The sequence below is a fragment of the Coregonus lavaretus genome (genome assembly GCF_964263955.1).
Source record: "Coregonus lavaretus genome assembly, chromosome: 20".
Classification (NCBI taxonomy): domain Eukaryota; kingdom Metazoa; phylum Chordata; class Actinopteri; order Salmoniformes; family Salmonidae; genus Coregonus; species Coregonus lavaretus.
Genome location: NC_140007.1, coordinates 28,295,165 through 28,309,919, shown reverse-complemented (window position 1 = coordinate 28,309,919; position 14,755 = coordinate 28,295,165). Strand labels below are relative to the sequence as shown.

The 14,755-nt window shown below is 44.9% G+C and overlaps 1 protein-coding gene across 2 annotated transcripts in view; it reads left to right on the top strand.

Annotated features, from left to right (window-relative positions):
• The window catches only part of LOC311148236 (ankyrin repeat and SAM domain-containing protein 1A-like), a gene marked incomplete at its 3' end in the record, with an annotated part of 125,938 nt that overhangs the window by 70,937 nt on the left and 40,246 nt on the right, over positions 1 to 14,755 (top strand). For both annotated transcript variants that reach the window (XM_084185133.1, XM_084185132.1), the window contains exons 15-17: positions 4,479 to 4,523; positions 6,798 to 6,867; positions 14,223 to 14,338. In XM_084185133.1, the coding sequence (XP_084041259.1) occupies positions 4,479 to 4,523; positions 6,798 to 6,867; positions 14,223 to 14,338 (231 nt within the window). The remainder of the gene's footprint in view (positions 1 to 4,478; positions 4,524 to 6,797; positions 6,868 to 14,222; positions 14,339 to 14,755) is intronic.

Here is a 14,755-nt window from a genome sequence, read left to right as displayed (position 1 = left end):
TCTTGGCCTGCACCTCTGCATTTAAGTGTGTGTGTGTGTGTGTGTGTGTGTGTGTGTGTGTGTGCGCGCGCGCAGGCGCGTGTATGTGCGTGCGTGCGTGCGTGTGCGTGCGTGCATGCGCGTGTGCGGGTCTGTTACAGTGTGTGTGTTTAAAGCCCATGCTAATGCGGGTTTGTCTCGGTCTTAGGATCAGACTGAACATGACAATCCAGGGGGCACATTGTGTGGGCCAGTTAGAGTAGAACCACAGATGGGAGGGGATCGAGAGAAGGAGAAAGAGAGAGAGAGGGCGATGCATAGACAGAGACTGAGAAGAAAGGGTAGTCATCTAACAACCCACTTCGTTTTCTGTCCTGCTCCCCACGGATCCAATTGCCACTATGAAGCCAGCTTTTGTGAGTATATTGATTCTCTTTACACAGTGTATTTTAATTTCAATTTACCAATCTACCATTAATAGAAATTATGTTGTAGCCTACCTCTCTTTCTTTAAGGATATTTTTCCATTAATAATAATGTAACATTTGCTTTTCCATCTTATTAACTTGAAATTGGAGAATGAAATGTATAAAGTCAAGGATGTTTTCCTACTTTAGCCAACCTCATTGACCGAGACTTTGAAAGGTTAGACCTAATCTTCTGTGGCATTTTAAACTCCATAGGCTGTTTTATGGGAGTATATTAATGTTGCTATGTTCTTTTTCTGTATCTGTTAGCATGTTTAATGTAAACTGTTTGTTTGGAGAGGGTTAAGTTATTTTCCTAGACTCTCCCTCTGTGAGAGGAGATGGCTAGAGACCCTGGATAATAAGAGCAGTAAATCCCACATGCTGTGGGTTAGGACCTGCTGCTGGGATCAAACCAAACTCTGTGTGGTGTGTGTCATCGCCTGGGGTGACCAAATGGGAGTCACTCTCTGGGGCGTTTGGTGGAGACTATTGATTGTGCTGTGTACCAGTGTCAGTGTAGATCCCGTGGCACCTGTTCAGAGGGTGTTGTGTTAGTGTTCAGGCCCTCTGAATGGCCTCTCCACCCCCAGGCCCAGCCCTCTGTGCCAGCTTGCCAATGTGAGGCTCGGCGCCTTGGACTGGGCACGCTTTCCATGTGGCAGACCTTTATTTTACCTCCAACACACTCTGCCAGCTGGCCCTGGCAACACAGTGGCTAAGGGCTCGCTCTATCTTTTTCTCACTCTCTCTCCATTTCCATCTCCCTCCCTCTGTCTCAAAGTTTTCTCTGCATCACTCTGACCCCAAACCCCACCTGGTAGCTAACCCACTCCCTCCTCAGCTTTTGACCTTTAACACCCCCCTGACCTCTGACCTCTGGTCATTGTATCAGGTTGATGGTGCCCATAGACACTAGAGAGCCCCTCTCACAATGGATGTGTCTCTAGGACCTATATATGGATTACATTTGTAAAGCTGCACACTGCTCTGCAGCTCTCATCCTTCTCTCTCCAGTCTCAGCACTGTGTTTGGCCATGAGCATCTATCCCAGTGAGAAGCTTCCTTGGCTGTGTATGTAGGCCTATAGGACCTACCTTGAGGAACCACCAGGCTGTTATATCCTCTGCTCAGATCAGGATGAATTTACTTAGCCTCACAGTATATTAGACCTACCTGTCACGGCCTGCCGCCTGCAGCCTCTAAAGCTGATTCTTATGTTGGATAAGGGGAGCCAAAATCTCAAGGTTGAATGGTGCTAGCACTGCACAGTGGACACGCATTTGAAGTGTGTGTGTGTGTTGTATGCACGTGCCTGTCTGTGTGTGTAGGAGCACAGCTTGGTGTGTATACTGCTGTGTGATTTAATCAATAATTTCTTCCTATTGGCACCTTTGGGGTCCCATATGCTCGAGGTGGGTGTATTCAGGGTAATGTCCTGTGGCACAGGCTGGGAGACCATTATAGAGAGGTACAGGGTTCGTCAGTCAGGTTCTGGAAGGGGGAGATAGAATGCAGACGTCTCCTCCATGAAAAAGTGTAGCATAACATTACTCCAGCACTTTACCCTGACAGCCTCAGCTCCTAGACAGATTACCAGACAGCAGTGTATAGCACAGCCACTCAGACGGACAGAGGATGCTGGCGGGGCTGTATTGTCCAAAACTGCTCATTACTGGGAACTGATGGCACTCGAGGGTTTTATTCTGCAGGCAAACAGAGAGCCTGTAGACCTTAATGAAGCCACAGTCCTGTCATATTTATCTGGGCAGGCCACAGTTAGAGCTTTGTGTAACCACTTTACAGGAGACCCAGCATTCCTCCACAGGGTGATAATTGTCCAAACTCATCAATCTCTCCTGTTAATTGCAACATCAGGTTTGGAAGGGAAGCAATGCAATGTAATTTATGATATTTAGAAAATAATGTGTCCTCATCCTGTGAGAATAACAGTGTCCAGGAATGTATCCTTATTGACCTTTTTGTCTTTTATTCAGCATGAGTTATGGTTATGACATCTAGCTGTAGCTCAATTCCATTGTTCTCATAGTTATTTTATTTATTTCTCATTCCCAAGGCTCCTCTACCCCGAGAGAGTTCTATATAATAAACCTGTCCTTTTTGAAAAGAAACATCACCGTCCATGAATGTCTAACACATGTTCAGATGAGGTGCATTGGATTCACATTCATGAACACATACATAGCCTATCTATCTATAATGGGGGGAGGGATCTGTCATTCCATGGTGTTAGCATTGTAAAGATAACAGTACCAGTGCCATGGAGGGGACTACTTAATGAGGAGGGAGGGCAGAGAGAAAAGAGTTGTCTCAAATAGCTCAGTTCAGGCTAAACCCTCTTGTCCCCCTTCTTTTGAGCATGCATCTGCCTCCTCCTTAGTGAGAACACAGAGTGGAGAGCTAGTGTGGAGGCTGCCAGTTAAGACTGCTATGGAGAACCAGCAGATGGTGATGGGAAATGTAGTTTAGTCCCATCTGTTTCAAATTAGGCTACTTGAATGAGTCAGCCAGTGTGCCAGCCAGCTTGTCGCTTGCTGTCATAAAAAGTCCCATTTGCCCCATTTGCAACTGGACACTTGTTTTAACAGGTTAAAATGTGTTTATGCTTGATATGCTATGTTAATTTCTGTTGGTGAGCAAGTTTCAAGTTATTGTCACGTGCACAAGTACAGTGACATGCCTTTCTTACAAGCTATTTCCGAACAATGCAGTAGTCAATATCAGTGGTACTATAAAGTAAAGTAAAGTAGAACAAAAACACGAGAAATATAAATAATAAGAACACAATAAAGTAAGTAAGCTATATACAGGATCAGTTCCAGGGTCAGTGCCAATACCATATTTACAATGTGCAGGGATCCTGGAGTGATAGAGGTAGATATGGATAGGGGTAAGGTGATTAGGCATCAGGATGTATGATAAACAGAGTAGCAGCAGCATATATGATGATTGTATGTGAGTGTGTGTGTGTGTGTGTAGTCAGTAGGAATATGGTGTGTGTGTGTGTGTGTGTGTGTGTGTGTGAGTGAGTGTGTAGAGTCCTGTGTTGCATTGAGTCAGTGAAACATTTAAATAAAAGGGTCAATGAAGATAGTCTGTGTAGTCATTCTGTTAGCTATTTAGCAGTCTTATGGCTTGGGGATAAAAACTGTTCAGGAGCCTGTTGGTGTCAGACTTGTTGCTCCGGTACCGCTTGCCGTGCGGAAGCAAAGAGAATAGTTTAATGCTTGGATGGCTGGAGTCTTTAAACATTTTCCCGGGCTTACCTTCAGCTCCAGTATTGTTCTAAATGGCAGAAAAGACATGAAACCGTTTTTGACACCTGGAGGGTAAAACCCTCAGTAAAACGAGAGCTATCTCTGATAGTACTGCATGGAGAGGTGTGTGGGTGTTTCTGATAAAGCTGTGTGACTCATCCAGTTCCTGATCTGTCTAGGGTGACGGTGAGGCTGGTTCTGGAGTGGGTTTCTCCTCACAGTGTAGGGAGGTAAAATTGGGAGATCAGATAGAGCATCAAAGGGATCAAATTAATTTATATCTTTCACACTCTGCATTGAAGTGAAGTGTCTTTCTTGCAGATAATCGGGATTAACTTTGAAAATAAATAAGGGAAAAGGAAACTTCAGAAGAGTAATACACACGCACATGCATGCACACTAACACACACTTCAGCTCTTTAAATGATCGGCCAGATGGCTGCATGATGCCAGTTCATAGGTTTACAAAAAATTTTTTGTACTGTAATGACCTAATATTAAGATCTTAAACAAGCTAGGCATCGCTAATCAACAAAGTACTCTCACAATTGCAGTTCGGTTCTTGATGCAGGATGTTCTTCTTTTCAATGAGGACGTTTGTCAAGGCCATGTTTTCCATTTTGAAGGTTCTTCAAATGTAGGAAGTCAGGTCTGGTCTCACACATTTTGCACTGCTGGGCCAAATAATTATTTGTGGATAGACATGAGAATGTGGAAATGAAAACCAAACAACAACCTGACTCTCTCCCAGCAGATGCCTCCCACACTACCTCCGCGGAGATCTCAGTCCTTTGAAAGTGTAAGAGAGCACGTCCTTCATATATCTCCTTTGGTGTTTTTTTTTTGTCCTCCTCTGGTACTCTTCTCTTTCTGGTGTGGGTCCTTCCTCTTCTTCTTGGTCCTTCTTATTGATGGAGGTGAATACGATTGTTATTTTTGGCAATACACTTTTTGTGATACTCTTGTTACTCTAACAATCTAACCTTTAGTCTGTTGTTTACTGCTTTGTCTGCAAGGCAAGACCCCTACCTAAGTATGCTTCATTGCTAGACATTTCATAGTCAACTTATTTTTTTGTGCCAATTGGTAGCTAACTCTTCCCATGATGATTAAACAGTAATCACTCTGAACGCTAATTTCCACTCTATCTTTTTGCTGGGAAATATACATAGACTGACTGCTCACCAAGTGTCAAACTGACTAAGGTATCCAATTAAAGTAATATCCAAGGTAGCCATCTCCAAAGTGGGGCTAATGCATTTCACTCTCCTCCTTTCAAATGTAAGGTTACATAATAGAGGCCAGGCCTGTTCTTTGTGCATTGACCTGAGAAACTGGCAATCACATTTCATTATTCTGGTCCGATGTGTATAATGTGGGATTACTTCCCATTTCTTCCTTTAGTTCTAGTGGTTGAGAACGGTAGATGGTATTATTAAATTGTTAACTGGAGTGTATTTAAGACTTCCTGTTCTCCTAGTGCCTCCAGGCAGCAGAATGCAGTGTCGACCAGAGGCAGGGCTCTACAGTGTGACCATTTTACTTGCATATGCACCTAAATATTGTGCTGTGCGACCTGGAATTTGAATTTAGGAGCACCAGTGCGCCTAGAAAAATTTAGGATTTTAACTTTAATATCTCAAATATTTGTCATTGTGCTCCTACATTTCTTTGTGTGCACCTACATTTTTCAACTTAGGCGCACAGGTGCTCCTTGTAGAAAAGGTCAGCGTAGAGCCCTGAGAGGTCAAATCAGACATGCTGATGCAGAGTGGCCCTTAGCTAATCTCTGAGGGAGAATCTGCATTGCATCTAACCTCTCAGCTGGATAGAGACAAGGCTCTTTCATAAACTATAAAGTGCTTTAGGCAGTGAAATTCCTTTGCTTTTAGAGTTTTAGCCTTTTTCTTTACAACTGTGCAAAAGCACTGTTGACATTTGAACACATCATCGAACACAAAGATTTTTTACATCAAAACCCTAAAATGATTCCTGTGTGAAATGACATCTGTCCTTGAAAATTATCACTGATAGAATTAAGTGTCAGTCGTGCAACAGCCATCTGTTCCAAACCATGAAAAAAGGGCCTCGTGAAGAATAAAGCCTGTCTCATGACGGAGCACATGTTGTCCTGCAAGTGGAGACTGAAGTGTTTGGGTGACACTGTAATAGTGGCTGACAACTCTGACAGCAGTGTTTGTTGGCCTTCTGTCTCTGTCCTGGGGCCAAGGAACTAGAATGAGGGATTATATTTCTCTTGTTGGGTCGGCCTGTCTGGTGTGTGACAGATTTCATCTTGCTGCTCTACGGCCTGTTGCTGCTGCTGCTTTGCTGTTGAATGAATTTGAGGGAGATGGGTTTGGGACAGGTGTGTGTGTGTGTGTTTCCACTCTCATGTCGATTCATGATGAATTATACCGTATCAGAGTACCTATAGTTGTATGATGGGGGAGATGTGTTCTGTGTGTGTCAGAGGCATGCTTCATTGGGGAATATTCAATAACAAGTCCTTCTTGGGTTTGGATCGATCGCCCGGTGGTCGTATTTCTGTTGTATATTTAGAAAGGAGGAAGAAGGAAACACAGAGGTCTCTGAAGTAGGGAAATAATAGCTACATCATATGCAGCCCCAGTTCTTTTTCTCTATCCAAATGTGTGTTCTTTCCTGTTGAAGTCTGATTCAGTTTGCCATCAGGTACTGTAAATGAATTAATAAAAGAATGGCTCGCTGGCTGCTACTGTAATATCGAGTTACATTGTTCATATGTTTTGGCTGCAGGCTGCAAAGGCTCATAAGAAATAAATGTTGATATTAAATGAATTAGACTACCATGCAGTCCCTCTAAATATTCAGTTGTAACATGATACTCAGATGTGTAGTCATTTCTTAGCAATTCTTAATAACATTTCTATGTATTGGTTAGCCCAGTCTCTTCCCACAGCCCCCAGGTCTCAGACAAGTCTGGCCAGTGAGATTATACATTATTAATTTAGGGTTACTGTACTGCAGTGTGGGATTCAATGTATGTGGGTAACTCATGTCTTCCCCTTTGACACTCTGCTCCTCTCCTCAGATTGAGAAGATCATGACGCTGATTGGCGCAGGCATCGATTTCTCCAGAGACCAGCAGTACGCTACCCCAGGTAAGATGACAATCCCCTCACCCAAAGCATTTTACGTAACTTAACATACATTATTATCATATGCAATGCATCCACTTACTCCGGTTAGTGAACATGGTACAGGTTACATTTCCCCTGTCACTTTCATTTAAGAACATCCATACCTAATTTCAACTTTTATTTCCCTGGTCTATTATTGAAAACACAATTTTCAAGTAAGCCTATTCTAATACTTATCAAAATATAAAAACTCTCATTCTAGTTAAGACTACCATGATCCATCTTTCCAAAGTCCAGCTTTGTATTATCTTTCCTATAGTCAGTTCTGCATGTTGATGGGTATAAAGAGAATAAATAAATGTGATAGTTTCTTTCCTCTAGATTTTATCTTCCTTTACCATATTGTGTAATAAATTCCATCCCAGTTAGAGTGATGTGCTCTGTGAGTCCAACCGTGTGTCCCTGGCGCTATAAGGTAAAGCCCTTCATTACACACTTGGCTATATTGGCAGAGATAATTCAACAAGTAAATTATTTTTCAGAATGTTCCATTTCACTGCTTCCTCTTTTCTTCAAAGCCATGTCCATTAGTTTTAATAAAGTATGTTATTCAGTTGGCATTGTTGTTCATGCCTTGGCATCCTATTTGTGCTTGTGTGTCTCTTTAGGCATTCTGTTAGTGGACTCACCACGACCACTTCATGTGTATGCTGTTTGGGCTTTGTAATGGTCCCTGGAGACCAGTCATTTGAGTCATGTGAATAGCTGCCGGGGAACTGAGCCGACTCTTGAAAGATACAGTAAATGCATTAATCATGATACCCACACTGACAGCATAGAGGAAAGGTGATACCTAGTCAGTTTCACAACTGAATGCATTCAACCAAAATGTGTCTTCCGCATTTAACCCAACCAGAGCATATGAGCGGAATGGAGCGGTGAGAATCTCAGCTCCTCGCTCACGGAGCTGTTCACCCCTCCGCTCCCCCCGCTCAAAGCCACATCAGGCCAGTCCGCTCATTATCGCTCAGCGCTCAACGAAGTTTGCATCGCCCCCTCGCTCGCTCCAAAAAATGAAAAAAATCTGCATGTATTTCACTTTTAGCTTAAACCACAGCCTTACCTCCCAAAGAACTAAAGAGCAACGACAACATTTTCCAAATATAAATGTTTTATTTCAAATTACAAATTAGGCCTACCCTATGTAAGAAGGAATATACACAAAAAGTCTTGTAAAATTAAACGAATCAATGGGCCTAATTATATAAATAAAAATATACAGGCTATACATCAAAGTTTTAAAAGTAAATTAACTATTAGGCCAAAATTCTGATAACTTAACTTTTGCGCAGCTTGCACGTGGATTACAATTTAAATTGGCTTATATCCATTGTCAAACTTAAAAAAAAAAAATAAAAAAAAAATGAATTGCTTCCTTATCTACAGTTCTTTTTGAGTTCACCTTCAAGAACACAAGTTTGGCCAATTTCTGAGGCTTCAGACACATGCGGTGGTTTCTTGACAGCAGGCCAGCTGCGGAGAAAACCCTCTCTGCGCTCGCAGACCCGCTTGGGATGCTGAACACAATGCGAGCTACTTTAGCCAGGCGGGGAAAAGACGTGGAGTTTTCTTTCCAAAATCGAATAACATCTGCGTCCGGGTTCTGTCTCGGGGATGAGAGGTAATTTTCGACTTCACCTTTGGCGTCTCCGGTTATGCGTAGCTGCTCACTGAAGTATGACCCGAACAGGCGAGCTCTTTTTGGTTCAGGCTCGGAATTCAGGTCAGCGGCGGGTGGGGTGTCTGTCTCGGGTGTCCCGCTGGGAGCGTTAATTTCCTCAGCTTCTTTTATGAGGAGGTCGCGGATCTCCCCGAGTTTGTTGCATACAGACTCATCTCGGATTATCCATTCTGTCTTGAAACGGTGATCAAACACTGATGCTAAAATGAGATGTTTATCAGTGTAGTATATTCCATAGCGAATTGACACATTGTTTGCCAATGTTTCTGCAAAAGCAGCGATGCCCATTGAAAGTGCAGCGTGAGTGTCATCGGTGAGCAGGGATGTGATTTCTGTGACAGCAGGGAGGATCATCCCCAGGTTCCCCAGCTCCTTCTGCATTTTGTCTGTGAGGTCTGCCAGTGGTGTCAGCACACTGACAAGGTGCGTCAGCTGCCGTACTCGATTCAGGGTGATGTTAGCAACATTAGACTTGAGTTTGTTTTGCCATAACGGGTCTTTTTGGAACAACCGGATGAACGACTGAATCATCCGCAGCTGGCTGCGCCATCGAGTGGCGCAGGCATTTGTGGTGCGGACACCTAATTGGTCGGTTTCCTCTGTGTTCAGGGTGCTTTGCGTACACTTTTCACCAGGTGCCTGACTTTCACTAACAGCCTATTAATGTTGTCGTGCTCGTTAATGGCGTCTTTGATCGCCAGCTGAAGCATGTGAATGGGGCATCTCAGATGTAAATTTGACACAGTAAAGTACTGATTTATCATAGTTTCTACATTAGAGGTTATCACTTCCACATGGACTTGCGAGGGCGCAGGTGGTCCCTCATCCTCCTCTTCATGTTCTGCGCTGCTGCTGGCATCCACGGTCACTTCACCCTCCGCCTCCTCTTCAGTGCCAGGGAGGAGGTTAAATGCCTTGATCATGTTGCTGGCACTGTCAGTGACGACCCGAATCACACGTCGTTGCACGTTCCAATATTTCAGTACACTTTCATACTTTTGGTAAATACGATATGCGGTATGGTGCCCCTGTATGTGCTCACAGCCCAACAAAACCGTGTGCCCCCGGAACGTCCCATCAATGAAACTGGCCACAATGCCAAGGAAGCTGTGCCCTCTTCTACTGGTCCAAATGTCCGCTGACAGAACGAGCCCATCACCATTTTGCAGTAGGTCTTGCAGTTTGGCTTATCTCTTCCGGGGCATGTGGCATGAGTGTGTCCCGTACGGTGTTGTAGCATGGGGGGGTGTAGCCCGGTTGAGCTGTGCTGGCGAAGTGTTGCATCCCTTCGCGTTCTCCTTTACACAGCGGTTCATAGTCCATGTAAATCATTTTTAAAAATGCTATATCCAGCTCTCTTTTTCTCTCCCTTGTTATGGTTAGGCCTTTGTGTGCAGTGAAGAAACTTTTGAATTCCTCAACCCTTTTCTCTTGTTGCTGCTGCTGCTCCTCTTGCTCTATAAAATACAAATTCATGGACGACACAAATTAAATTAAACGAACCATATATTAGGCCTACTTTGAATGACAAAACTATTTTGTTTGAATATTAGGCTATATTTACTTTACACTTTTGTTACATGTTACCCTATTCAACTTGCTAACCTTTTGCTTTCTTCCCAGCGTGTTCACGTAGCACACTTTCGTGTTTTCGAGAGATGTGTCTTTTTAGATTCCAAAAATAATCTTTACTGACTGAAACGATGTCACCACATTCTTTTTCTTGAACAACATTATCATTGTTAGTTAGTTTTATATTAATTATTGAGCCGAGTTTTGACTGAAAATAGTCTACTGTTGATGACTGTGCAAGACACAGATGGATTCTGGGTCAGGCTTGAGCATCCTTCAGACTCGTGGTGTGAGCGGAGCGAAATTGGAGCGGGACATAGGGCGACGCTCCGTCCTTTTAAAAATGCCGCTCTGCGCTCTGTCCAAAATCCGTCCGCTCGCACTCCCCGCTCGCTCCTGCTCCACTCCGCTCACAATCAGAGAGCATGTGGGAAGTGATGAATGGGTTGATGTTAGTGAAGACTGAATCAGACACACAAATGTACCATCCGGGTGGACAGCTGGCTCTTTGAATAGCACATAAGAGGGACCCGTTATAATAGTGGGTGACCAGAGATTACATTAGTACCAGTGAAGGACATGGCCATATTTTGAATGTAGATTAATAGTTGAGTTTAATCAGCCATTGTTAGAAATGATCTTCAACAATTCCCAGTGTGTTCTATGTAACCTAAGTAGAAGGTTTACTGTAAGGACATGGATCCATTTGGCTCACACTGTGGCTGTCCTTGGTTTAAGGCTGTCTCAGACACTGTTTTCTGACCCAGATTGGTACACCACTTGTGCCAAAGTGACTTCACTGGGGGTCCGACACTGTACCCCCCACTCGCTGCTTTTGCCCTCGTTTGCTTTGTGGCTGTAGGACATTATTGCTAAACTTGGAAGGGACCAAGTGTATTTCCGTAAATTGGATTTACTATAGACCCATTTTAACAGATCTCTGTGCAGTCACATGATTCTGTGCAGTGAATATACCACCTATGTATGTTAGCCCGCAGTACAGTCTGCTACACTCCTATAAAGCTGGCCTGTGCTTTAGCTCTGCTGGATGGTCACTCGGGGACCAGGGGACTGTGGTAGTGAACCAGAAGCATGGCCTCCATCCCTGTCAGCCTCCTCCTCCATCCTCCTCCTCTCCACCTCTCCACAACATCCTGCTGCTTTACAGTCACAGAAGGAGGATGAACCAGCCTTGAATGTTAAACCGACGGCTATATTCCAATGAAGAAAGAGAAAAAGGAAAACAGTTGGCCACCACGTTATTGCATTCTGGCAGTTTCTCGCTTGTTTGTTGTGGTCTACATTTGGAGTGAGCTGTTAAAATATTAACAGGCATGTATTTCAGGGGATGAGCTCATTTTCCCTTGCAGACTTGCAATAAGGCAAGAATAAGGCAGTAAAGCTGTTATTTCCTTGGCCTGCTTCTGCTGCGCTCCATGGGCTGTTTGGGTGTTAACCTTCCTCTGTGAGTCTAAATCAACTAAAGCATATTTTCCACCAGCCAGACCCCTTAGCACCATCTCAATGAGTTGACTGTCGTGGGATCATGGGACCTGCTGCTAGGAAAGGCTTCTTTGAGAAAGGCTGTCTTTCTGTTGCACACCATGCGAAAATACACTGTTCTCTCTTCTGATTGAGTTCTGTGTATTCCTGCTTCTCCACAGTGGTGGTGGTAGATAGCGGCAGAGCTGTGAAGTTCCCTCTTGCTGGTCCCTATAGAACCTGTCCCAAGCCTCCTGTCCTGTTCTTCTCTGCTGGCTGATGAGCCCCTTAGCGAGGGCAGATGGAGAGAAATCTAGAGAGAAGGAAAGACAAAAGAAACGGATGGCGATTAAAAGATCAGAGTCACAGAGAACAAGTGAAAGTAGTGAGGGACAGGGGTCTCTGTAGTTGAAAGCAATGGCAGCAGCTCACACTCACAGACAATGAACAGCAGCCCTGCAGTGTCTCAGAGAAAGGGAGAGGGAGAGAGGGAAAGGGGGAGAGAGAGAGAGAGGAGGGAAGGGGGGGGGGAGAGAGGGAAGGGGGGGGGGGGGGAGGGAGAGAGAGGGAAGGGGGGGAGGGAGAGAGAGGGAAGGGGGGGAGGGAGAGAGAGGGAAGGGGAGGGAGAGAGGGAAGGGGAGGGAGGAATGGAGGAAGAGCAAGCGAGTGAGAAGAGGGGAGTCAGAGGAAGTGAGAGAGAGAGCGAGGGAGAGAGAGGAATCGCAAGCAGTAGGACTGTGAACAGTCTAGACAATGGAAGGACACCACCCCGAGCATCTCCAGGATTGTGTGTGGACCATCCGTTTGCCTGAACACCTTGAATGGAGTATCTGAGTTAAAGGGAGCTGCCTGCCGTTTACTCGAAGAGTGAGTGACAGACAGACTGTGTGCCTGAAGAGCTGCGATCTCAAAGCTTTCATGCCGGCTGCATAGGAGTTTAACCTGGAGACTTGCCGCGGGTCTTAAAAGCCGGATGAAGTAGCGGACTCTGGATACTTGCTAGATTTGTTCCTACTCTGAAGTGTACTGGCTGTGGACGGACTGGAGTGTGTGTGCTGAGAGGACTAAAGTGTGTGTGTATGTGCTGTGTGGAATGACAGGATCAGAACTCTGGGTACTCTGACAGGACAGGGTCAGGGGTTGTAGTAGAGTTGATATAGGTTAACAAACCATATTGGTTGTAATATAGATTGTTTTGTATTAGTCAGTTGTAGGATTTGATATCTCTGTATTGATGAGTTATATCTACTGTATCTATTATGTCATTTAGGCACAGAAAAACATTGATTCTCAAGATTGGCCTGGGAGCAGAGTGCCCTATTTAAATAGTTAAATGATTTGCAGTTATTTTGAAGGATACTAGACCAACTGTTTGAGTGGTGATGGCAGATGGCTGCACAGGGGGACAGATTATGTTTTAATATTCAGCTTTGACTTAAATGAGTGATGTTGATCCCAAGTCATGCAAGTTGGTGACCATGTATAGCCTAAATCATTAGGATTAACTCAAAGGTGCATGCTTTGAGTTAGCTTTGATCAGAATTAGTTAGTTCATGTATTAGATTAAATTGTTTACAGGTCCAGAGTGAAAGCACCATCTCAGCAGTTACCCATCCCACTCTAGTGTTTTCTGTTTCAGGAGCCACATGTAGACATTGAGTTAATTCTAAGCATAGCTAGTAACCTTGATTGATTCATCATAGCCAACTAAAGCTAATTACTGTCACTCTGTTTTCAATTATCACCTCTGTCTGTCGGTCCTCTCTGCCACGCTGGGTTTCCTGATTCACGCGTGATCCAGGTGGGAGATTCCTGCCTGGTATGTGTGTGTGTGAGAGCGTGTGTGTGAGTGTGATCTACTGACCGTGTGGAGGAGTGGGGAGAAACTGGGATGGGCCATGGATGAACTGTATTAATCATTCGGCTCCTGCTGCTCCGTGTGAGTTCTAAAGAACTATTCACTGGGCCGAAACGAATCACCTCCCCGGGAGAGAAACCCCCCAACTGCTGTGATACGCTTCTCTCTAGTTTCAGAGATCCTCTCGCTCATTAACAACTGGAGCAAATTAGCGGGAAGAGGAATCTGCATGCTTGCAACTTTAGACAGAATAGCCTGTTTCAAGGGAACTCATCTTGTGTAAATGTATTTGAGTATATGCACCATTTTGTCTATGGTTGTCGTCTAAGCAGGACAATGTTACATGTGTGGCTGTTCTCGACTCTGTTGAATGTATATCTGTTTTTGAGTGGTTTTGAGCTGGTAACCAGAGCAGAGTGGACACAGCACTCTAGCTGTTAACTAGGAGAGACAACCACAAGACCCTCGACCCCCTAAACCCCTGAGACCCAGTGGTCTTTAACTCGATCCCAGGTGAAAGTGGTTTGGCCCCCGCTGTTGTGCGGGAGCTGCCGCCTGCCCACTGTGGTGCCACCGTCACGCTGTCTTCCCTGCCCTCGTGGTGCTGGTGCGCTCGGCTCTGCTGGCCCAGGATGATGTGGCAGTGCCATGTGTCGTCGTTGGAGTGCCGCTGCTACCGGCTCAAAGGTTTCTCCCTGCTCAAGCACTTCCCTCTATCTACAGGTGGGGCGGCTGGGCGGCTGCTGGACCAGCCAGTGGGAGACTGGCTGGAGCACGTGGGGCTGCCGCAGTACGAGAGCAAGCTGCTGCTCAATGGCTTTGATGACCTGCACTACATGGTGAGTCAATCTCACACACACACTCCTCCTTCCCCGCTCTCTCTTGCTCTCTCCTTATCCTCTTATATTTGACCTACCTCTCACTCCTTTGGGGCTAATCTGGGGCTGTCTCACCCCCTCCTTCCTATCTCACTGTCTCTTTCTCTCATCTTCTGGAACAATGTCTATTTTTTAGTTTTTTGTTCTGCCTGCCTACCTCCTTTCAAAGTCAGTCAGACCTCCTCAGAGTCAGTCTCCTCCTCCTCCTTCAGTTGGTATTAATCAAGTATCGATGCAGCCGTCCATTAACCTTAACAGATCCCATTAGCATTCCCTGTAAATTCCAATTTACTTAAACCCCCCTGAGATCCCTGCCTCCCCCTTTCATTCAATCACACGTTCCTGATTCTCCTCTGTGCAATAAGACCCAGGTCCTCA